Genomic DNA, 25,576 nt, shown 5'->3' with positions numbered 1-25,576 from the left:
CAGCCCTGTGTGTGTTTTACATTTCCTCCTCCATTGCTTTCTTGTCCTTCAGGGGGAATTTACAGTGGTATTACTTTTACCTGTAACGATCTTCCTAAAATTCATCATGTAATAGAGAACTTTGTGGCCTGTTTTACATGACTTTGTCATTTCCTTAGCACCTGTGGGGGTCCTATTTTGTGTGGGTTTTTATTTATTAATGCCTTTCATCCCAATTGTGGTAACCTCATGCAGTGGAGGCATTTGTTCATTATTAGTCTGGTTAGTAAGAGGAGTTTTTGATTGACAGCACCAGTTTTTCTCTTACCCGGTGGGGAGTGTCATCACCTATTCCCATTACTGTCCGGCACTGAAGGAACTTAAAAGTGAAAATCCCACTCAATCCTTCCCTGTAGCTTGTTATATACCTGCAGACACCTGACAGTGGGATGCCACCTTGGCAGATATGGTCAGCGAAATAGGATAGGTCAATATTTTGATTTCAGAAATACTCAAGATGCTACAAGATTGGTGATACCATAGGTGATGCTCTCCCCTCTGAGTCATAAGTGAATTAGTGCCTCAGCATGGTGCTAGCGTCTGAGTGCTGCTCATGGATTTTATTTCAGATGTAAAATCAAGGTCTGGATCACTTATGTTTATTACTGGTCCAAAGGTACTTGTCAAATGAATGGGGTGTGTGTGAGTGTAATAGGGGTGTTAACCTAATGTCTAAGTCAAATTCTAACTTGATAATTACATCCTGCCTACCTACATTCCTGCTTATAATTTCTACCAGGATAGTTATTTTCCCGTTATGCTCATACTAATTCTCCTAATAAAAATTGTTGCGTGGGGATATTGAAGCATAGTAAATACCATGTTCCTCCTGAAAAGTGGCGGCTTATCCACAGGAAATGAATGATTCTTGGCTTAGTCTGCACAGCATTTTTGGATTATTAATTATTATTATTATTATATTGTAAGTATTTAACAGGTTGTTTTCTATCATACTATTACTATATTGTGTACTTGACAACATAACTTTGTATAAAGTCTGCATTTTTATTTACTCTTAAGCTTTACAGTATACAATACTGCTCTTTTAAATTCAGCTTTTGAAGTGTAATGTGTGTGACAACATACAGATTTTGCCATTTGTTCTTTGTCTACTGCACATGTGTATGTAAACCATAATGTATACACAGACACCAGAAATGGCATCTACCTTTCAAGTCCCATATTTTCATCATAACACAGAACTGGTTTCTGGATATATTAAGACATGGTTGCATTACTCTAAGACCATAGTGCTAGGAATGCATTGACACACACAGACACACCTGTTGAGATCAGTAGAAACATAGATTATTCACTTTTTTGTTATCGAAAGAGCTTCAGATTGCAAATCCTCCATTTACAAATCACAGAACCCCAGCTTTACTTAATCTTGTCATGTTGTCACATTTGACTAGCCATGTGAACTGACCTAGAACTGTAAGCACAAGGAAGGCAAGCTGTCAAAGAGATAATGACAAAGATGCCAACAAGGGCTGCCAGTGTTTTCACTGGGTGAGATAGAAGGATTAATCAAACTTCACTACAGAAAAAACAGAGGATAATCCAAGTGTTTACTGATTTTATCAACTGATCCCATGGTTGCACATCTTATAACAACAACTACCAGGAGCAGTAACAAATAAAGTTCCATATAAGCCATACACAACTATTTACCGCAGCAGTAAAAGGATGTTTAAAGTGCCAACATAAGGGATACTTGAATTTATTGAGGAAATTTAATTGTATGCATTAGTACAGCATTTCCTACCCTTTTCAAAGCACAAACCACACTATTTGTCATTTTTCACAGGGAAAAGCAACACAGACATTAAAATTAAATATGGTACTAGCAGAAGAATCTTCCAGGTACTCCTGCTATCCTTCATCTTTGGTTTTACAAGGTTAGTGGGAGGGGAAAATGTAATAAGAACGGTATCTAGTTCAAAGTGCTTCTTTGCTCTGCCAAATGGCTGCATGATATGAAGTCAACCCCTAGGGCAGCACAAAGGAATTCTCAAAAGTGAACTTATATGTCTTTACAATGTGTTCTAAATAAAGTTGATGCCAATATTTCAAACTGTATTCTTGCACTTTTGAAAATTGATTTAGATTATTTTCATATGTAATTCTTGGTAATTCCTTTTAAACTTCCATATCTGGCCAGTATCTCCCCCCTTTATCTCAGAATAAGGCAGTGAGCTGTCTAAGGGCAGAATTTGTCCAGATATGATTAGCTGTGTATCATGTTGAAGGTTCAGCATACAGGCATCTGAGCCACATTTATGTATTGATGAAAATATTCACTTTAAAATAACTGTCTACCATATCTTGCTAGTGCTCCATGCATAAAACTTGCACTGGTGCCAGAAAACTGCACAGATCAATGGCAGTATTTGGGAACTTTGCAAACCTGGCAATCAAGATGATTTTAAAAACTATACCTTCCACTCAAACCATTTACAACTTTGTAGGGTGCCTGACTCTTCATCTATAAGCCAAGTGATAAAAATAGTATAGTTTTGCAATGTTAGAAATTAAAGCAATCAGAATTTGTCATCTTTTTGGGGAGACTTTCTTTCGCTAAAGTACTTGGCTCATAATTTTATCTAAAGCTATGTTTTTCTAAATCTAAGAAATACACTGGTATGTTTCGTTCGTTTGTTCATTCATTCTTATTTCCTTTGGGGGGGATAACTACGATTGAAGAAGGGAAATGAATAAAGTAGTGAGTTGAAAAAAAGATGTTATATCTACTTCTACCACATTTCAGTCAGAAAGCAGGTTCATATAATAAACTTTGCCCATTTCTCTATCGCACCTAAACCATAAACAAACAGTGCACACATGCTTCTGAGGGAAACACTATCAACTATGCAAGCAAACTGGATTTTGTTGTTATTGTATGACAGAGTTGGAAGAAGTTAAAAATTACAGGAGGAGAGGTATAAATCTAGAATAGTCAGAGTATCCATTTATTACACAAAACTACAAGAAGCAAAATGTGTGTCCCAGCAAGCACCTTTATTCAGGGAACCTGCATTTTGATATTATAAAACCTGAAGAAAAGATTTAAATTCTGCTTTGGGGAAATAATTCAAATATACCAACGTTACTACTAAAATACTGTTTTGCAATCAACACGTATTTACAACTACAAATTTTGAGCCACAACACATTCAGAGCCATGTTCTGCCCTCACATGGAGTTTGATGCTGTGAGATGCCAAATGCCTCTGCATTTCAGGATGAATTTTGCCCTTATATGCCCATTTCTAGGAATGTGCTGGAGAGGGTTCTTTGGAGATTTTTGTTAAAATTTCACCATCAGCTGAATGGAGGGTCAGGATGGCTTCCCTTCCTCTGATCTAATTTACTCTCCACATGTTGTTTAATGATTCCTGACAAAGATGACCTAGCCCTGAAGCATATAACATTTGTTCTGAAAAGTAATTATTTTTGGCCTTAGAAAGCACCAGATTCCATCAAGTGACAGATATTAAAAAGTCCTACGGAAGTATCCTCCTGCCAGAGATATCTGTGTTTGATATGAGCTCACTACACTCTACATTCATTCTTAGTGTCTTATTTTAACCATAACCAAGGAAGACAGAAAAGCCACTTGGCAAGCCAACATCTGTTGAAGGCACTATGTGTGAGAATTTTACAGAAGCTCCTATACAACACACTTTCTCTGAGAGCCTTCTCCAAACTCATTTATTGTAAATACTTGATACGGTGCAATCTGGTTCATTCTACAAGTAAAATAATTACTCTTCAGAAGAAATCTTATGTACTTCAGGGTTAAGTCATCTCTGGCAGGAATGATTAAGCAGCATGAAGAGAAGAGTGACATTCACTATAGGCAGGGAAGTCACCCAAGCCCTCCCTTAAATCTGATGAAACTTTAACCATTGTTTTCCTGATTAATTATATTATTACTTACACACACACACACACACACACACACACACACGGATGAGATAAAGACCCACACACAAATTCCATATTTTGAACTGGGTTTTATATACTATCAGTACATTCAGTATAACACAATCCTATGAACACACATGAGTAATGTCATTAAGTTCAGTTGGACTAATCATGTGTATAAAGTTACTCAGGTTGCAGTTGTTTAACAAGAACAAACAGAACTACAGGACAGTTTAGAATATGAATGAAAGAATTTGTGTGTCTTAATAAAATAATTCAAAAATTACTTCATTAATTCGCTGAACTCTAGATTTACTGATTTGGAAAGTCTGACCTAAACCAAGCACAGGAGGCAAACCTTATTATTTAAAGTGCAGCTTTGCCTATTGTATTTCAATTCTGAGATTTAAAAATCAACAACACTGATGAACTTGTCATGAAAACTAGTGATTTAAATCAACAAGCTTGTAGCAACTTACATTGTAAAACCTGTGAATGTGGACCTGAGTGTGAATTCCTTGCACACCCAAAACTCCTTTGGACTCCAATGTAAGATTTCTTTGTTCAAGGAATGCAAGATCAGGCCTCTCATTAGCTAGTAAAAGCTCACTCACTCAGTTCACATAACAAGAAAAGCATCTACAGTCAGCTGTTTATTGATTTATCTATCATTCTTAAAACTGTATCTAACCAAAAACTTATTTCTAAAACCATACAATGCAGGCAAGCTAAGGTGAAACGAAAAGCTTTTGTAAATAGATACAAAGACCCAATTTCTGTCCTTAGTTACACCTGTGCAATACACTGAAGTCACTGGCAGAGACCCATACCATAAGATTCCAAAGCAGTGACGTAATGCATGTTTGTACAGTCCTGGACATTTACAATTCCACCAATCCTGCAGGAATGAAGGAAGTCCTTTTATTACAGAAACTCATTTTTATTCCATGGAATTCATCTTCCAGGACAGGAAATTGCCTGCAGGGCCATTGGACTGCTAAATATCCAGGACTGTAGTTAAAATCGTAAGTATATATGTCTTTGAAAACAAAGTTTATTAAAAGAACTTTCTTCTTTACTTAACGAAACGGACTAGAACTGATAAGCTCATTACAACCTGGAGCAGAGCGGGAGAGAGGAAGGCTAATGCTGTGCATTTAGATGTTGGTGAATACTGAACTCAGGTTTTGACCAAGCAAATGAGTTTCTAATATTGTCTTTTCAAATATGATGCAATTTTCAATTTATAAAGTTAAATACACACTGCTACTAATTTGGGATTCTAAACAGTTTGTATTAAAAGAACTTTTCAAATCACCTTTAAGAAACATGTAAATTGCATACAACATTACAAACGTCAGTATATGTTGATCTTACTATATATAATTTTCATTGACACAAATTGAAGGTTCTTGACGTATTTGAATATAGATCAGTATGTTCTAAAATGTGTACAGTCTTCACCTTTCATTTGCTGCTGCTGATGTTAATAGGGTATCCTATAAATCAGCGTTTTAATTCCAACATTTTGTTTTAGATTGCGTATCCTTCAATCATTTTGCATGCAGAATTCCCATTAAATCAATAAGATTTTTGCTTAAAAATCAATGGCAGAATATGGCCCAATGTTATTACTATTTATTTTGGCTTCCATGCAGAGCTTCACCTTAGGTAGCAAAATAATTCCATCCTTATCTGTAGAAAGATTCAGACTGTTTCAACTACATTATGTAACAGAGAGGATTTCCCTTGGTATAATCTGTATATTTATAAGATTACTTTTTGCAAATATCTTATAAAAACAATGCTTATACGTCTGTATGCAGGTCCTTATAACACAATGTTATATTAGCAAAGAAAAAGAGGGCCTTTGCTTAGGGTGATGCTCTGATGATATACAGATCTTCTTTCTCACTATCCTATCCGCAAATACAGACTTTCATGTGCTTTGGGGTCTGTACTATCTTTGTGGGCACCATTTGCCCCCAAAGAGTCATTCAGAAAACTTGTAAATCCACAGCACTTACAGGTGCCTATGCTTTAATCCTATCTTTATTTCTGTTTGGGGAATTTTTGGTAACAATTTTGGTCGTACTGTACAGTATATTTAAGAAGCTTCAATATATTCTTACTTTTCTGGATCACACAATATTGAAACTGGAAATAAAACATCAAAGTCAGAAAAATAACCTAATGTCTTTTATATGGCAAAGCCTAAAGGTTTCAAGCTATAACTTAGCGAAACTATTCCAGAGATTTATATTATGGACTTTACTAAGCTTTCTCTAATGATTAACTGCAGCATGTGAAAAAGGATATTGAGACCTGGATGGATGCATCAAGAAGTATCAATGATTGTTACCTGCAGAGGTGTTACAAGAAATTTCATCTGCTGCAACGAAGACGAATTGATTTCTGCAAGAGAAGATAAAATTCACAATACTGCTTGCTGACTGGGAAATGTGCTAGCTGCCAATTGACTTGATGTTTACAGATGGGGTAGGGTAAGGGTGCTTAATTTTAATGAACGTAGCAAAAAAAAGTGTTGACGTATTTCAGTACTATATAGTTTATAAGGATCATGAGGTAGACATGCTGGGATCTTTTAAATGAAATAATGGTGACATCTGAATATGGACTATGTACAAACGCTTGCACTAGAAGCTTTATGTTTAGTGTTACAAATATGTCATGCTAAAATATATGTATAAAGTTTAAAAAAATCAAGCTATATTTATATTAATGTATACACTAAAGGGCATTAAATGCAAAATGTAAAAAAAATCCTATATTTTACAGAAAAAATGTAATTTACTTAGTAGAACTTAAAGGAGAATATTGAAAGTAAAATATTTTTGGCTTTTAAATTTCTAATATGATGCTGAAACAGAAAATACATTTTCTGCCATTTCCAAAAGAGAATTTATGACATAGTATATTCTTATATACTGTCATTTAAGCATTGGCATATGTTTGCTGCACAATACTGAATATTATAAATTCAAGAAATTATTGATTTGATATAAGCCTTCTCTTGCAAAATTCTTTTTTCTACCAGATAATATATTTTTAAAAATGCAAATACACTTTAAAATGTTCAAAATACAGAAAACTACATTCTGGCACAAAACCTGCTCCATTTACTCATATTATCGCCCCACTTGAAGGCTCACAGTCGGCAAGGTGATCTGGATTTCCATGAATGATCTAATTAAGGACTTGCAGTATTATCAAATTATGCTCTTTTAGTGATGTACATAGCGCTCCCTAACTTCATTTGGAGCTGTGCAAGCATAACCAAGAATCTGATCCCAAATTTTTGCATTTAGATCCTGACTCATTTAAACTCAATCCAGCTCCTGCACCACAAAATCCTGCACAGTTGCGGAAGCTGGACTATCTCACAGCTTTTATGCAGAAGTTCACAGCTGAGGAGCTAGATCCAAGTTGTATTAACTCTGCACTAAGGGATTAATCCTGCAAGGTTGGCACACTTCCTGTTACGTGCTACATACCCTCAGCTCCTGTGGTAATCTGCGTGTTGAGGGGCCTGACACCACAGGAGCACACACAGCACACCTTGCAGGTGTGAACCCTAAAAGACCAAAACCTTCTCTCTATTACTTAATCCCTAATACGCTAAAAAAATTGAAACTCTTGTTTAGAATCCTGTGAACACTGTAATTAAAATGTTCACCTTTTGACAAGGTGCACAGGACCCTATAATTTATACAAATAGTCATACATTTTGGTTAAAATCAAGTGAAGTATCAGTTTAATATTGGCCTTGCCTTCCATTAGGGATATTATATCCTGTACTTTCAGATGGGTGGACTTCATGATCAAATTGCACATTTCCACCTCTAACTTCTATTATCCTGATTGCCTGTATGGGGTGGTAATTTTGTTATTTATTCTTTTATTTACAATAATTGAACAATCTAGTGAGATTTATCCCGTGTGCTGCAATAATGAGTTGGCATCTAAGCCTAAAAGAGTTAGAAATATTGAATACATAGCTATACTGTGTTTCATATATAATGCAAGTTTTTACCATATCTACTTTCAACATGTCTTATATGGTAATATTGATGCATGCGGGAGGATTTAAATGTCTGCCTAACAAGGACCCCATCCAAGGTAAAGTAGACTCCATAGCTGCTGGTCCATAGGAACTCCTTTATCTCCTTTCCTATGCAGCTATAAAGTTGTTCCTTTTTCTAAAAAATGATATTTTCTTCTAGAAAGCCGCCACATAGTGCTGGTTTAAGATTTGGTGGCTGGCTGAGAAAGTCCCTTCCTCAGGAGAGGAATCACAGACTCCATCCAGTCCAACTAGTTTTATGTCACTCTGGCTCAAGAGTAAGACATCCTCAGATGACAAAGCACAGAAGTATCTGTAGGAATAATATACTGCTTTAACTGCTTTCTCGAACAACCTAAAAACAATCATTCCTGTTTCTTCCTTTATTTAACCAATTACTACAAATGATGTATTGCTTAAAGTGTCTACAAATTGTACTAATACTTCCCAATTTTTGCCAGCTTTCATCACGTACATTAAAAAAAAAAAAAAGGTCTTCAAAGTCCCTGAATGTAACTGTGGCTACAAAGAGTTTAAAACAAACAAAAAAAAAAGAGAGAGAGAGAGAACCTTTAAATATCTGCCATGTACAGCTCCTGTTACATGCCCACAGTGTTCACTGGAAGGCACAATTTTCCCTTGCACTTTGCTTTTGTATATTTTATTTTAGAAATCCATAAATCATTTTTCAAACTAAGGTATTGGTCAATGTAAAAACAGTTAATGTGAAAATTAAAGTACTCACATATTTTCTTTATGGGGAAGTAAATGTAGCCACTAGAGCACTGAACAGCCAAATTCAATTTTTTATGAATAATTAGATGTTGTTGCTAATGATTCCAGTCATTTGCCTAGTAATTTGATGATCTTAATGTCTTTTGTAGTCACCGTCTATACTTTCCTAATGGCTTTACTACTTTATATTTCACAAGATACAGATACCTAAAAAAAGAGTTGATAATCAAACTTGGCCCTGTAGACATGGCAAAATGTGTCACGTGTCTTCTGCAGGAAGTCTGCTTATGCACAATGGGCAAAATTCTGTTTACCTTACTTATGTGAGCAATCCTACAGATTTCAACCTGACTTCTTACCTGAATAAGGCAAAAGTACACATACACAATATCTATTTAGAGTATAGCAAAATAATTGAAATTAGAGATAGAAAAGGCCTATTAAGCTAATCCATTCCTCTGCAAATGCAGGATTCCTTCCTCTAGTATATTATCCACTTTAAATTATGATTTGGGCTTCCACAGCTTCATTTACAAGACTAATCTCAATCTAGTAGTATAGATTTTTAAGTAGTGTAGATGTATAATAAAACATCAATTTTAACAGCTAAATAAACAAAGTGAACTGGGTTTAAAGAATTCATAACATGCATATGATAAGAAATTATGGGACTATATGATGGATTTTAGTTTTTAAATGTTCACCATGTGACTTTGCCCTGCAGTGCACTATATTTTAATTAGAATTGCTCCATACTTCAAAAGCTTTAATTACATAAAATATATTCAATTTGAAAATGACCTTAATATATTGTTAGACAATCCAAGGAATACTAGAATGTGCTCCAAAATTAGAACTTGATTATACAAGAAGGTCTGTTCCATTATTAAGGCCAAATTCTGCCATTGGATGCAAAATTTTCTCCTTAACGTTTGTCTACTATCAATTAAAAAACGGGCTTCTATCTGTATCTAAAATGTTTGTATTTCAAGAGAAACAGAAAATTTATACTGAAGTCTTAAAATATCTTATTTTATTTAAACAAATTTTAAGAGCCCTAGAAAGGGCTGCGGGAGATCAATTAAGATAGAAAGAAAAACGGAAAGAATAACCTAAGTAATAAAGATGTTTTCAAGTAAAGTGGGTAATTTAAATGTACGGGCCTGATTCCTGTGTTTGTCGCAGAAAGAGAGAGAGGGAAGCAAAGGTGGCTTTAAGCGACTTTTGTGCTCACCTTATTTTGGGGCTCTTCAATGCCCCAAAGTAAATTAAAGCAGCTTATGCTCTGCTTCCTATAACCCCCTTAAGGCTGCTGGAAAAAGAGCAGCAGCAGGCTGGCCACATTCCTGGCATGTACCCTCTGCTGAGAGCTGGGAGCAGAGCTGATGTAGAGCCCTTGCATCAGTTCTATACCCACAAGGGTGAACCTCTGCATAATGAGTAGGCTCAGGACTTTTCCTTCCTTGCCTCATTTATGCTGCCAGAGTGATGTAAAGGGGCATTAGTGTAATTGAAAATCAGGTCAATTGTGTCTGGATGCAATAAAAACTGTTTCTGACAATCACTAGAGTCAGTTCTTACTCTCTGTATGAGCACCTGAGATGACACAGAACCACCAATGTGGGCAAGTTGTGGAGAGCCCCTGCAAGGGGGTATCTCCCCTTTGAGTGACACTAAGGTCTGTTCTGTGAGCGTTCCATCTAAGGGAGAAATGGAGGGCAGAGGTCTTAACTAGCAAATCCACCAGCCAACTCTCACATCTTTGCATGGGGACAGTAAGAGACAGTAAATTGTGGCTGCAATATTTGTCTCAGAATGGCATGAATGGTGGTCCACAGAATGGGGAGGTGAAAGGATTCCACCTATCCCTCTGCTCAATTCCCTTTTTTATTTGGAGAGTTTAATACATGCCCCTCCAATGTTGGGGCTTACACTGCCTTAGGAATGTTAGTGGGTCATCATTAATAATCTAATGAGTTACAGGTAAGGATGAGCCAAACTAGAACCCCAAATCTAACCGCCCCAAGAACCCTTTTTGATGGGGTGAGGCAGGGAGGAAATATGGGTGCTGGCTAAAAGTGTAAACTCCAAAGTAGGTCTGAAAATCTGGACTTTGTAATTAAAGCCTCTCGCTTCTTACATTTATTGTAGATTTAGTGATAAATATCAGAAATTATGACAAACCATTTACCTAATTCACTTAACCAGGTACCTAAAAGTAGTTCAATTCTAAATTTAACCTGACAACTGTTTAACACAGATGTAAACTGACAAGCAAAAGGCTGCACATCGGCGGGCTCAGTGGTATCTCAGTATATCAGGTGGCACCTTAAGGGGGCCAACCCGTGAAAGGGAGAACCTAGCTATACTATATAACAGTTTAATACAAAGTTGAAAGCAGAAGTGAAGAATATATTTCCTACCTGAAATTGGACTACATTTTTATAAAACATGGTCTTCGGCAAATAATGTTACTATTAAATTTGGATGTTTTCAGGCTTGAAGTATACTTGAGGTTCCTGCATTCCCGAGGCTGGCCAACTGGCCACTGTGCAAGTACTGCAGTATCTTCAGTGGACTATATGCATTTCCTTGCGTATTGTATTTTGAGTTGGCTAGTCCAGTTATGGTAAGATTAAAGAGACTAAGTAGCGGATGCGAGGCAAAGCAATCAATGACAGCACAATGTCATAACCGCTCATATAAATGAAGCATTCTATAGATCTTATTTCTCTCATTCCAGAAGTACTGACACAGGGCTCTCCCAATATGGCTACACTGCATCTGGGAGCAAGCCTCCCACCCCAAAAAGCCAAGACTTCAGCTAGCTCACCTTGAGCTAGCGCTCTAAAAACAGCAGTGTGGACGTTGCAGCTGTAGCAGAGTCTTGGGCTAGTCTCCAGAGCTCAGATCCAACATGTCAGGTAGGCTTGAGAGCCTGAGCTGCAATGTCCACATATGAGTTACACCCACCAGTTTTGGGCAGCAGAGCTTCAATGGGAAGCAGATGCCTGCAAAGCAGAGGGCATGCTCTACGTAGATCTAGGGGATACAATCTGGTTCATACATTTTACTTTACAAAACGTACAGACCCTAAAACATCAAACAATATGCATCCTGTTAATATCTGAAACCCACAATAGGTGAATGGTGAAAAAAAGTCATTTTCAGAATACTTACTTAAACTTCTTAATAAAAATCCATCTCCAAGTTACAAAATGGATAAAACACCTGCTTCTGATTTTCTAATTTTCAATTTTTTCCTATGTTTTTCTATCTCGTTCTGACTTTTTCCTCCCTCCATCAGACCTTTTTCAGGAAGCTAGCTGGGATTTTACATACAAATTTTTTCTCTTTGTGCTAACTATTGACATTGATTGCTCATCAATGATGGTGCCTCAGCGAGGTTATGGGAGTGATGATGATGATGGACATGATATGGGTGTGTGTACTCAGACTACACTTCATTGTGGAGTCTATGGGCAACTATGATTTGTTCACATCAATTAGATCTCAAAGAATATGCTACAGAAATTCCTATTCCACAGTCCAACTGTGTTACTTTTCTCACAGTACCAAAAAGGTAGTTGATTAACAAAATTGAGATGTTCCATAGACACATTTTTCTCAGACTACGCTCCCCCAAAAGCTGAGCTATACCCATTTTCAATATTAATTAGCCCTCCACAGTGCCTGGTTAGTAACTTGGTAAGTATCTTGAAATTATATTTACAAAATATATTCATATTTGTTTACAGTATATAGTGCTAAATTCAGAAGTTACATGTATGTTAATACTGTATATATAGTGGGTTTTTTTAAATATGATATTTAGTAGAGCCAGGTCAACCATTTGTAATTAATAATTTATTTGATTTTTTGCCTCTCTTTTTACTCACAAATTGTCTATGACCATGCTGCAAATTTTCCTAAATGTATAAATACATTTTTGTCTTCATATTTTTTTTCTTTTGAGTGTGCAATAACTGAGATTCAAATGGTGTTGATTAGCTTTGAGTGGACACGTATTCCACATGGTATCTTTCTGTTCTTTGCATAAAAATGAAGTTAGCTATTAGAATCAGATTTCCAGTGCAAGTACACTTACAAATTTAAAATCTGTTTTCTGCCTATTTCACCAATGTTCTCTTAAAATTCTCTCTCCTCTCAAACATTCATACCAGGAATCTTGTTCACTAGACATTTCACAGACTGCAAACATCAAAGGGTGTGCATATAGCCACAGAAATTCCATTCTGATTTTTTTTTATACAATTCTGGAGTTTTAGAATCCCACAATGTGCTGCAGGAAGGGAGTGTCCCTTCATTTAAAAATGTGAATGAAGGTTTGTGGAAACATTTTTACACCATTCACCATGCTCTATTGCTTAGTTACATGTAATTATGCACAAGTACAACTTCAGCATCTCTCCCAAACCAAACCAAAGTGGCAGATTAAGGTAAAATGGGGATCAAACAGCAGAAGATTACTGCCAAGTAGGTGATGATGTAGGGCAAAGCTAACTGCTGCCAGCTGGCCCTTTGTTGGTGTAAACAGCACTGGGCTCCTTTAAGGAGGAAGACTGAGGGCTCAGAAGTGACAGGCAACGGCTCATTTGGGGGAAGGAAAAGATTTGCATAGAAGGGACTGTCTGGGATGCAGGAGGCTAACAGGTTGGGAGCAAGAGTCTCAGGTATCTTCATGATTGGGAGCAAGAGTCTCAGGTACCTTCATGATTTGGTGGATTGAGGTGCCATTTGGCCTTAATCCACCCCATTTTTCAGGCTAGATTGTGCCTATGCAATCTGCCCCGTGTAAACGTTGGACGTAGCTTCACCACCCCAGGGAAAGAATTCTATTTCAGGCACCTTTCCTTGTCTGTTCCCCCTTTCCTTCTTCGAGAGCGGTAATTTCCTACTGACCCTTCCTAATAGTAGATTACTACACCCGTGACAGTTCAGCTGCACAAGTCTTTGCCCACTCCCTGCCCATCTCTTTGTTGGGGGGTTATGTGTGTGCAATCCCTCTCTCTCTCTCCAAGTCTGTAGCAGAGAGGCAGGTAGGGCACATACAACCCTGCTTAAAACCCTGTGTGGCCATGAAGGATTGTATGTGCCCTACCTTCTCTTATATGCCTAGGCCACAATTTGGCCCTTGATGTTACTTTGTAGGGGTTGTAATGTAATCTGTTAGATTTAGTATGTAGCATTACATTAAAAAGAAATCTTTAACATGCACAAAAAATTAACCCAACACTCCTAGAACCTGACAATCCCTCCTGTTCTACCAGGGTAAATTCTGTTTGGTGAGAGACAGAAAGGGTTTAAAGGCTTCCTCTGTAGAAGACAGGAAGGGTTTAAAGGCTTCAAGGACTGTGGACACGCACACACAAAATTACAATAGCCCTACGAAATACAAAGCATAAAAGAAAAATGTATAAACATAAACCATTAGAACTGTCTAACAAATGGGGCTCAAACTCACAGGAGATCTTGAACTTTAGTCACTGACTTTATAAACTATACCCGAATCACTTTCTTTGGCACTGAAGTGTAGCCACCTCTGAATGTAACATGGCAACTGTGGGAAACAGTGCATAGCAACAATACATAGCAGATTAGAACTGAAACAAATACAGTATTGAGCAGAAATTACAGTGGGAAGTATTAGCCTATCTGCCATTAGCAGCCCTTGTCTGGTAAAAAGCAGCAAGGGTTTTACTAACACAAAAGGTCAGTATTTAGGTTTTAGGGACCAGTTTCTCAGCTGTTGTAAATTGATGCAGCTCCTTTGAAGCTAATGACTTTAATGGAAGGATGCCAATTTACTCCAGCTGAGGATATGGCCCTCTGAATCAGTGGCAATGACAGCCCATAAGTGTGATCTGAGACTTATACATTTCTAAATGAAATTATTTTAAATACTTTAGGCTTTCTGCATGCTCTAAAACTTTCAGGGTTTTGTTTGTTTGTTTGTTAGGGAGAATTCCAACCAGACTGATGGTTGGCTGGCTGAATAGTGTTCTTAACAATAATTTACAGAGAAAGGTTTCAGAATCTCTTTCTAAAAACCTTTTATGAAGAATTCCTCCCTCTTTCTTCTCCTGAATTTCAGTATCAAGGCTATTAAAGGACTGCAACATGTTGACATTTAGTTTAATGTGTGTTATAAGAATGCTGACTTTGCTATTATCTTGTTTTATATTTCCAGTAACTGTAAGATCAAAGTCCATTATCATACTCGTAGCATTTAAATCACAATACATGGAGACAACTTAACAACTTTACAGTTATACCCAGAAATCAAATACTCTCTTAAATGAAGTCAAAGTAAATTATAAACAAAACAGATCTTTTCCTGGCTTCTATTCATCCAGCGGTATCCAAGAAAGTTGGTTGAATTGAATTACACTGGGAAAATCTTTACTATCATACTAATCTCGTTTGTACCAGACAGTTTTTACCCAAGCAGTTCACTGTCAAACCTAACTGACAAATGTGACTAAGATGGGGTAGGGGGACACAGGAAGTGACTGTTTTTGTTTCACAAGTATTCAGATGTGAAAACTACCATGATGTTCTGCACCTGGATCTCCCACTTTCAGTCTGGAAGTAAAGGAATGTCACCCAAGTTTGCCGCCATTCCTCCCGTCCTGGGGGATGTCCTTTTGTAGATTTTGAAGTGAGGCTAGAAGAGGTGGAGGCCCTGTATATGGATTTCTCCACCAAAATCCAGTACTGTAATAATGTAGTATGTGGGGAGTATTGCCTCATGTTGAAAGAAGAGCCCCTCTTCTTGCCAAATGAAGCAATCAAATTAATGCCTCTGTATTACTTCTGTCTAGGTCCCCTCAGTGGCTGGTACTCAACAGCTGCAGGGGGATCTAGTCAACAGTATTATGGTTCCAGCAGGAGCCAAGCACCAGGGAGAGTAGAGGAGACCCAGTGAAGTCAAGAGATGTCCCTTCAGGTGGTTCCTGCACACAATTTTGTGAATGTGAACCAGGCAGGAGTGCTTCAATTTCAGCCCAAACAGTGGCAGCATTTGTCCCTTGGGAGCGGGCCAGGTCACACTGTGTAGAGCCCAGCATTTTGCGCCCTGGGCAGCACTGAGCAGATAGAGCAGCTGACTCCCAGCAGGCCAGATCTGACTTTCAGGCGGCCTCTTGCTGCCTCACAGGTCCCTGTAATTGCATGGGTTGCAGGTGCCTAATGCCACCACTGTCCCAGAAAGGAGAGATTTTCACTATTAAAAGCGCCTTTCACTTTCAACGAAAAAATTGTGGCAAGAGGGGGGAAAATTCTCTTTTACAAAGTTGCTGAAATGTGAATTCTCAAGAGCGGTGAGAATATGGTGCAGCAATAAGGGAAACTTACCATCCCAATTTAAATTTCAAAGATTTTGTCAGAATTTGGACAGAATTTACTTAAATTAACAACTGCTGAAATTTCTATAATTATTCTCTCACCAAAGTTTCTGTAAAAATGCTTTATTTTTTGACAGTTACACATTTTTGACCCACAGTCAAAGTACACCTCTACCCCGATATAACGCGACCTGATATAACACGAATTCTGATATAACGCGGTAAAGCAGCGCTCCGGGGGGTGGGGGGGCTGCGCACTCCGACGGATCAAAACAAGTTCGATATAACATGGTTTCACCTATAATGTGGTAAGAGGACAGCGTTATATTGGGGTAGAGGTGTAATATTAAGTAATATTTTACTTAATATTTCAGTGGGATTTCTGTGCATGTGCAGAACTGTATCCAAAATTATGTCAATGGCAGATATTTGTATTAAGGACTAAGGAGTAGTGCTTTAAGAATAAATACCAACAACTTGGTCTGTCTTCAATAAGAGCAAGGTTATACTCTAATTATTTTGGCATTTTGACTGTGGTAAATATTTTCAAACTTGGATGCTTAAAATAAGGCACCTCAATCCATATGTGAACAACTAAATGAGTGACCTGATTTTCAGAAGTGCTGAGAGTCTGCAACTCCCACTGAAGTCAATAGGAGTTGTGGCTGCTCAGCACCTTTGAACATCAGGTCACTTAGGTATCTAAATTTAAGCATCCACATTGGAAAATGTTGAGCCTGGTTCTCTTTACAGCCAGGCTATTTTATATTGGTTTTTCAGCATAAAGGGGCCTTAATGCGAGTATATATTTGCATCTATTTTAAGGACTCTTTGGAGCACTGCTAGAACCGTGTAAATGAGAACCAGACCCTTTGTCTATTCAGCACTTTGTGAACATTTTCATGTAAAATATAGAATAGAATTGATTTTTGAAATTTGTAATGATTTCATGTCATCTTTATATATATGATAATAATTCACTGATATTTCATATTAATTCTTTAGTGCAATATCACTATCCCTCAATAATATCATGAAGTTCCCTTATTTACTCACTGATTCATATATGATATGGTTTTACCAATCTTCTTTAGTAAGAGCTAAGTGATGTCAAATTCTTTAAGCTACCTTTCAAATTACTTTATCTTCTGACTCGCATGATAACACACTTTTACTTTCTATTTTATGACGTTTTCTTTGTTCACACCATAATAGCCATCATGTTGACTTATCACTTTACATTACAGTTGGAGGAGAGAAATTAATGGTCAAAATATTGTATATTAAATACTTTGTCAGGGTCAACTCAACCCCTCATCCAAGACAGATAAAATGAATTTCATGAAGGTATACAGGTTGATGGGCCTTTGCATGAGACCTTTAAAATAAAGGTCCTATGACGTTCTGCATGTATGTGAAAGATCCCATGACACTTTTTATAAAAGCAAGGGTTTTCCTTGGCATCCTTTGCTAAACTGTTCAGTACTTGGATTATCTGCCTGTTTACCAAAACTACATCCTACAGCTGACAGCATTTCAGTTATGTGAAGAGAGTTATCTGTGAATATACAGGTAATAAAGTTCTTTGGGATCCTTTGACATGAAAGGGGCTTCCACAGATAAATGTAAGATTGTTAATTACTACTTTCTTAAGTTCACTTTCTCTAGGTAATATCATTTTAAGTATGCTCGTTTAGTATGTTTTCACCTCCCCACAAATTGCTCTGGATTGCCATTGATTTCCACCCTATACTGTACTCATAGCTCCTCATGCCATTTTTCTCTCTCCCCATTACATAATATACGAAATTCCTTCCCAGCTTTTACAACTGTCAGAGTTGGGGCACTTAGGGCTTGTCTATACTTACGCGCTGGTTCGGCGGCTGGCAATCGAACTTCTGGGTTTGATTTATCGTGTCTTGTCTGGACGTGATAAATCGAACCCAGAAGTGCTCCCCGTCGACTCCGGTAATCCTGCTCGGCGCGAGGAGTACGCGGAGTCGATGGGGGAGCCTGCCTGCCGCATCTGGACCGTGGTAAGTTCGAACTAAGGTACATCGACTTCAGCTACGTTATTCACGTAGCTGAAGTTGCGTACCTTAGTTCGAATTGGGGGGTTAGTGTAGACCAGGCTTTAGGTTCACGATACTTGTATAGCATGTTTTAATCTACTTTTTTGTGGTCTATAGAGTCAATGATCTGAAAATTAAAAACTGTAATTCGGCCTTGACATGACCAAAGTTATGGTCCAGCATATCAGTGGCACAAGCAGTGACCAAATAACAGTTTTGGTCTGTTGGGTTGAAAATCTATGTTTTATAACTCCCTGACTCCACATTTACCCAGTCTGGTGAATATTACACATCTAAAAACCAACATTACATATTCCACCAACATTCTGTAACAATTCAGAGGAAGACATTATAAAGTATTCGGTAAATATGTAACTGTTTCTTAAAATATTCATTTTAGTACTTTTTTTTCTTTGCTAAAAAAGGGGGGAAGACACTAAAAGGTACCTAAGGAATATATTCATTATCACATCTATATGCCACTAAGTGTCTATCTGTAAATAACTGAAGCAAGACCACTCAAAAGTTACAACTCAAAATATTTTCTGATGTAGGCCAAGATTTTTTAAAAATGGGTGCCTAAATCCATATCTGGCACCTAAATAGGTGGCCTGATTTCCAGATGTGTCAAGCACCTGGCAGCTCTCACTGAAATCAGTAGACCCTACTGGGTGTTCAGCACCTTTACAAATCAGGACACCTATTTAGATGCCAAATACGGACCTAGGCATCCAACTTCAGGTAACCATGTATGGAAATATTGGCTGTAGTTTTCCTCTACCTTTTCTCTCAATTTTTATTTCTTCTCTTCCTTCCCCCCCAAGCTAAATGCCAGGCTATATTTTAAATCTTAATCCAGGCTTGTCCTTACTTTTTGGGACTCTGAAGAATAGCTCTTTTTTTCAAAGATGGCAAAGAATGGGATTAGTAGCCAATACAGATGAGGCACCCTCTTAAGTGAGAATATATCTGTAAAAGGCAAACACCACTGCTTCAGGCAAAGGGAACCTGATTCACCACTACATTATTCCTGCTTTGCATGAGTGTAACTCCACTGATTTCAGTATACCTCATGTAAAACTTGAGCAACGTAGTTGTAAATCAGTATTAGCTCTGTAAAATATAGATTTGTAGTTCTACTAGTTATCTCCAGTCTGTATGAAATTTAATTGTTTTCCCTTGTGGTTTGCATAGGAAAGGGGTAGCTGCTAAATGAGAATGGCTTCTAAATGAAGATATACAATATTATTTATCTATTTGGGGAAAGCTGCAAAATTTAATGATCGCACACTGTTCCAATTATTACAGAATAATTTTGCAATTCATTAATGTTGTCTTACTTCTGTAAACTCCTATCATTTGTTCTGCAGATAACTCCCTAGATTTAATTTCTCTCACTCTCCATGCTTATATTTTTAGCTCTATCACTTGAATCTTTTCTTCCAACTAAATCCTGTTTTTTTCCTTTGTACTCATTGTCCAAATTCCTCCTAATTCCTTCACGAAACTGTTCTGTAACAGCTACATTTTCACATCTAAGCCAAGCGTGCCCATAGAATAATCTGAGTGCCAAATGTGGAATATGTAGTTATAGATGTAAAAATACAGACCTAGGAGTCTAACGTGTAAAAGTCCAAGTCTGCTCTTGCTCTCTAGTAGATTTAGCTACCACAGATGGCTATCAGAATGAGTAAAGGCCCAATCCAACTCCCACTATATTATGCCCTAAATGTTTCAAAAGTGCTTTGAAGATGCCAAGCACTGCATAAGTGTTATATATCATTATGACTACAGTATGTTATGCAAACTTGAATGCAGTCTTTGGATTCCTGTCAAGCTGCCAATTCTCAACTGAATCTCAAAGTGTGAGCACATTCGTACAGATGCTCAAACTACGTTAATCAGTATAGGATAACTGATCTTCACCTACCACTTCCTGGGATCCTTCTAATTATCGCACATATTTGCTTAGTGAACATGTATAGATGGGCAAACTTCAAAAAATGGTTTGGAGATTCCAGTTGGGACTAGAGGGATGACTTGGGTTTGTTTGGGGTTTTTAACTCATTTGTCCAACCTTATTAATTTTTACATAGAATATTAATCCATAGAAAGTGTTTCTCCTGCATCTGATGAAAAAGTGTGCCTATTACATATATTGACTACAACTATTTAAAATATCAATCTTTCTATAAAATGCTTTAATGGTAAATTAAACTTTGGCTCAAGGTACTATTATATTTTAGATGCCATTAAATCCTGAATTTTTATTATATATCAACTGGTGAGATTCCCAATAAAAAGGAACATTATTTTAATGAAATTATTACACTGTTTTTCTTCATTATTTATTCACAAATGTAAAGATATTTAAAGCCTAAAATATTTAACAATTTGCCTAAATCTACCTAAGCCAACCAATTGTTTTGTTGTTGTTGTTTTTTGAGCCTTTGATAACATGTCTTCAGTTAACTTCATATGTCTAAATATTTTATTATTGGGATTATTGATTACAAATATCAAGTACTATTGTCAACTCCTTAATCAAAGAGAACAGCTGGATAGCGTTATTAACTTCTGTATCTATATACATTACCAGTTTGACAAAAATAAATAAATTAGTCATTTTAAAGATAAAAAGATTGGAATAACTGGGATTTTGCACTGAAGTGATAAGACTATCTTAAAATACAACCTCTGTATGATAAGTTTCCTGTTTCCAGGTGTTATACAAAATTCTGTATGTGTCCAAAGAACATATACCACGAAAACAAACAAAAAGGTCCTTTTTTACACTACAAAGTGCATTGTGTGTGTAAAATGTTTTATTATACACCTTACTATCATCTCTTATTTTTTCAAATTGTACAACACATAGAAAGAAAATCCAGTTTCCAATGTCTATGGGTCTGATCCAAACCCCAATGAAGTCAATAGGAGTCCTTCTACTTACTTGAGTGAGATTTCAATTAGACAATATATAAATACTTTGAAGTCTCAGAGCAAACTACCTCACTACGTGTGTGTGTGTGTGTGTGTGTGTGGGTTGGGGGGTGGAGATGAAGTGTGTGTATATATGAATACCCAGATACACATTCATAAACACACACATAATTATCATTAAATAAGTATTATATTGTTAGCAAGCAGTACAAGTGAAAATAATTTTGCCTTCCAGACAAGGCTTAACTTGTTTTAAAAGCTTTCATACACCACCATATATATTTAAACACATATTTGCTGTTAAAGTTAATATGCAAGAAAGGAACATTTTTCTTATTCTGATCAGAGATGCAACAATCAAGTCATAAAACACAAAACCAATAGCCAATCAATGTGAATAAATCTGCCCTTGGGCTTAATTCAAGCAAGCCATTCACTGAGCTAATGTGATGGATCTGTCAAATCCGATACAGCATTACAGACATACTAGCAACATCAAGTGAACATGCAATGACAAAATGACGATACGCCCCACTGCCATGCTTTGACTGGTTTTACCTCATGAAAATAAAATTTGATAGCTTTGCCAGTTTTCTTTAAGTCAGACTTAGATTTAAGCCTTTACTAGCATCTATATTTTAAGTACTTTGTAAAATGTAACCTAAAAATCAAATAAAATCTGTACTTAAAATTAACATATGTGTTTTAATTTATAGTATACCTTTAAAATTGTTTTCCTTTAATCAGCCCCTCAGGTTTAAGAGCTTAGAGGTCAAAGTTCAAGAGTGATACAAAACGTATATAGACCTAAATACTACGTGTCCCCCCATCCTCTTATCAGTTGGAAGGGAAAGGAATTTCTGAGAAACATTTTAAACTAGACTGTTAAAAATGTGAAGGTTTTGATCAAATTCTTCAAAAAGCTCAAAGCTTTAAGTTTAATTTAATAAAATGATAGACTGCGTAGAGAAAACATGTAGCTCCGCTTCCTTCCTGAAGTTGTAAAATGATTTCTTACTATATTGCTTCATAAATAAAGCCGACTTTTCTCTTTTTACAGGTTTGATAAGTGAGTGGAGAAATCTATAAGGCCTATTTCAGTTTTGATTGAAATTGACTGTCATTACATATGTATGTTTTCTTCTGTTAAAAACTACTTAATTTTTTTACAAGGTTCATCATCTTCCCTTGCCACCTTAGTCTCTTCCTCCGTATTTGATGTTCATTGCCTATATCCAGCAATCTTTCCAAGTGTGACAAACAAGGATACCATTATGTTTCCTCACAACAGTTCTACAGCACCAATCATTATCCAATGACTTGAGGTATTGACTCTGGATTCCCAAATCTTTCTGTTCACCTCCTGTTTTTCTATTAACAAAATATGCATCCAACCCTGTCACTCATCATATATATGATCTGTGACCCAAACAGTACTTTTTTTTCAAGTAACCTTTTCATGCTAGAGCACTGCATCACAGTATATGCTTGGTGGCATTCAGTGTTTGCCTGGGCATTGTATTAACATATACAATAAATATGTCTGGCTGAGAATGGGGACTCATATCCACTACAAAAATGAACATTGTGTGACCAAATGTGTAATACTCATATGTAGCACAAGACAGCAAGTGATGGTTACATGTAGAAGAAAGGATAATAGTGGTTGTTCTGTATTTCAGCATTTGCATTTAGTATTAGAGATTAACTCAATTTTTGCCAAATTCTAATTTGCCAGATCTGACAAAAAACTCACATCCTTTAATGAAAATTCAGTGAAAAGTTAATAAAATGAACAAATAAATTTGTAATTGACTGTAATTTGAGGTATCCATGTTTGCATATAGTTTCATATATGCAACAAAGTTTTTGCAGGATTTCTTTTTTAAAACTAATTTTAGGATTCCCCAATAGAGAAAAGTAAGCAAAATTATGTCTTTGTAATTAACCCAAAAAACTTTATTCAATTGGGGGTAAACACATTTAACTGAGAAGCCAAATTTAAAAAAATCTAAAGAAATTAATCAATTTCAGATACCTGTAATTATGCAGCAGGCTCAAGTTATTTCAATTCTAATTATACACAAAGAGTATATTTGAAAATTCAGTATTCTAGAGATATTTTTCATATAAAATAATTAAGGGTTGTAACTACTGCATTACTATAGATACCATCTCAATCTTCTTTTACAGAATTTAATCATACTATATCTTTTCCTTTATTAAGTTTTTTTTCCAATGTCATGATTAGTTTTATTAGTCAGGTTGACTCACTTTCTCTCTCGCCAACCATTATCAATATAGCAGAATAGGTAAAAATCTTATATTTTACCTTATGGTATCTGATTTTTCTGTTTGTTTTATAAGTAGGTTCATTAGTTGGTAATTAAAGCATTTAGGCTTCATCTTGATATTGTTCACTTCCCCTAAGTACTATGTAAATCTTTCATTATAGCAACAAGCAAACCCTTTTAACTGACAAAGAGAGATCTGAACAATATCTGGCAAAAAAAGGACTAGCAATAGGAGATTATTTATGATTTTGCCTTTTTGGTTTTAAAAACTTTTTAGGATCAGGAACTAGTTTTACATTTGAAGCTCACAAAAAATACCGTAGCTGCAACATGCTAACAACACACCTTTGTGGAAATGAAATGAAAACTACTGAGTAGCACTCCATATGGTAGGTTACCCTGCATAGAAAGAGTACATCACAAACAAGGTGCAAACAGCAATATCTGATTGACATTACTGATCCGAAATTCATATAAAGAAACTTGCTTACCTGTCTCACACAGCATGCCTCAGCCACACATGCAAATTGTTTTAATTCACCAAACTTTTTTTAATATCTTATTACCAGAATAAGCATTTTTAAAGGCAATTATGCATGCATAGCATTTTAACATTCACACTGTGTTCCATTTTTCGCAGAAAACACAATCCATGAACAGCACTTCATTCTAAGAAATCCTTTGCTATTTCTTATTCTGTTTTCTTTAAGGAACAGAAACATAAAGAACCAATAATAATGACCGGTTTAGCACCTAATACAAGTCTAAATTTATACTCAAGTTTCAAGAAAATTTCTCACTGATTTCAATGAAAGATTTTCTTGTCCTAAGTACAGAAATGGGTTCTTTGCTCTTTCTGACACTGTGAAGCAAAATATACACATAGCTATCTTTTACAAAATAGATACCCCGCTTCTATTGTGTGTTGTAAACTCTTAAACCATTTGAAAAGTATCAATGGGTACTGCAGATTTTCCTACAGATACAACTTCTGAAGAATGAATTTTTTCATTTTGCCCAGATCCCTTTTTATGCACATGCTTAATTTTACACAGTGTTGCAAAAAGCTGGCCTTACTGAAGTCAATGGAAGTTTTGCCACCTACTTCAGTGGGGCCAAGATTTCATCCTATAAGCAATCCCATCAACTTTAATGAAACTACTGACACCGCATAAAATTAAGAGTGTGTGTCTGCAGGATTGGGCTATATTGATTTTAAGAAATTTTCCACTTTGTCAGCAGTGTATTTACCCAATTTTGATACCATGATTTAAAAGCTGGGTTTTTGTTTTTTTCAAAAAAAGGGAAGACAAGTAGATTGACTTGCCTTTATATAAACACTCAAATAAATGAAATGTTTGGAAGCCAGCTAACTGGGAGAATCATCATTTGTCTTCGATAGCCTGAACTCCCATTGACTTCAACAGGAGTCAGTGAAAATGGAAGGTACTCAATACCATAGAGGAGCAGGTTCTAAATTAATTGAAAAAGTATTGTTAAGACAAATTATGATCTTAAGCAGCAGACCATTATGGAGCTGTACATTTATTTATCCACACTGTAAAAGGGTCACAGACTATCGTTATCTCATAGTAAAGTGCCTGATCTGCAACCCAGGAAAGTGTGTGTATCTTATGCCTGATTCTTAATTAATCATTACCTCTCTATTTATAGCTCTTCATAACAATACAGCCTAACTTTATATCCCATAGTCATCTGCAGAGCAACAAAACAGTTACAAGACTTATTTTCCACTTCCTGTATGCTAAGTATTTATTAGCAGTAAATTAGGTCTTACCTGTCACTGTAGGCAGCTGCAGTGGCAGTGGCAGGCTGGGCATACCGGTAGGCAGCATAACCACCCTGAAACACAAACTTACATTCTAATTGCATTGCTACAGCAGTCTACATTAATATTTTCCAAAATTTACCAGCAACTATTTGGAATGTTCTTTTCATGCTATAAGTCCAATTAAGGGGTTGGACTATATATGAAATATTTCACAAGGTTGTTAAGCAGAGCTGATCACAAACCCAATCAGTTCCTGCATGTTAAGATTTAATTTGACCCAAAGATCAGGCTAATCAATGGACTGCATTCATCAAAAAAGTT

The 25,576-nt window shown here is 36.4% G+C and overlaps 1 protein-coding gene across 50 annotated transcripts in view; it reads right to left on the bottom strand.

Moving 5' to 3' along the window:
* RBFOX1 (RNA binding fox-1 homolog 1) overlaps positions 1–25,576 on the bottom strand; it is a 2,478,424-nt gene that overhangs the window by 12,167 nt on the left and 2,440,681 nt on the right. For 30 of the 50 annotated variants that reach the window (XM_008162565.4, XM_008162570.4, XM_065558772.1 and 27 more), the window contains one exon: positions 25,262–25,326. In XM_008162565.4, coding sequence (XP_008160787.2) covers positions 25,262–25,326 — 65 coding nt within the window. Of the gene's footprint in view, positions 1–6,330; positions 6,384–25,261; positions 25,327–25,576 lie in introns of all 50 variants that reach the window. The other 20 variants (XM_065558775.1, XM_008162566.4, XM_042861601.2 and 17 more) reach the window with 1 other exon arrangement.

Source organism: Chrysemys picta, chromosome 10 (assembly GCF_011386835.1).
Source record: "Chrysemys picta bellii isolate R12L10 chromosome 10, ASM1138683v2, whole genome shotgun sequence".
Lineage (NCBI taxonomy): Eukaryota > Metazoa > Chordata > Testudines > Emydidae > Chrysemys > Chrysemys picta.
The sequence above is the reverse complement of the archived record's forward strand: the minus strand, read 5'-3'. Positions and strand labels throughout refer to the sequence as shown.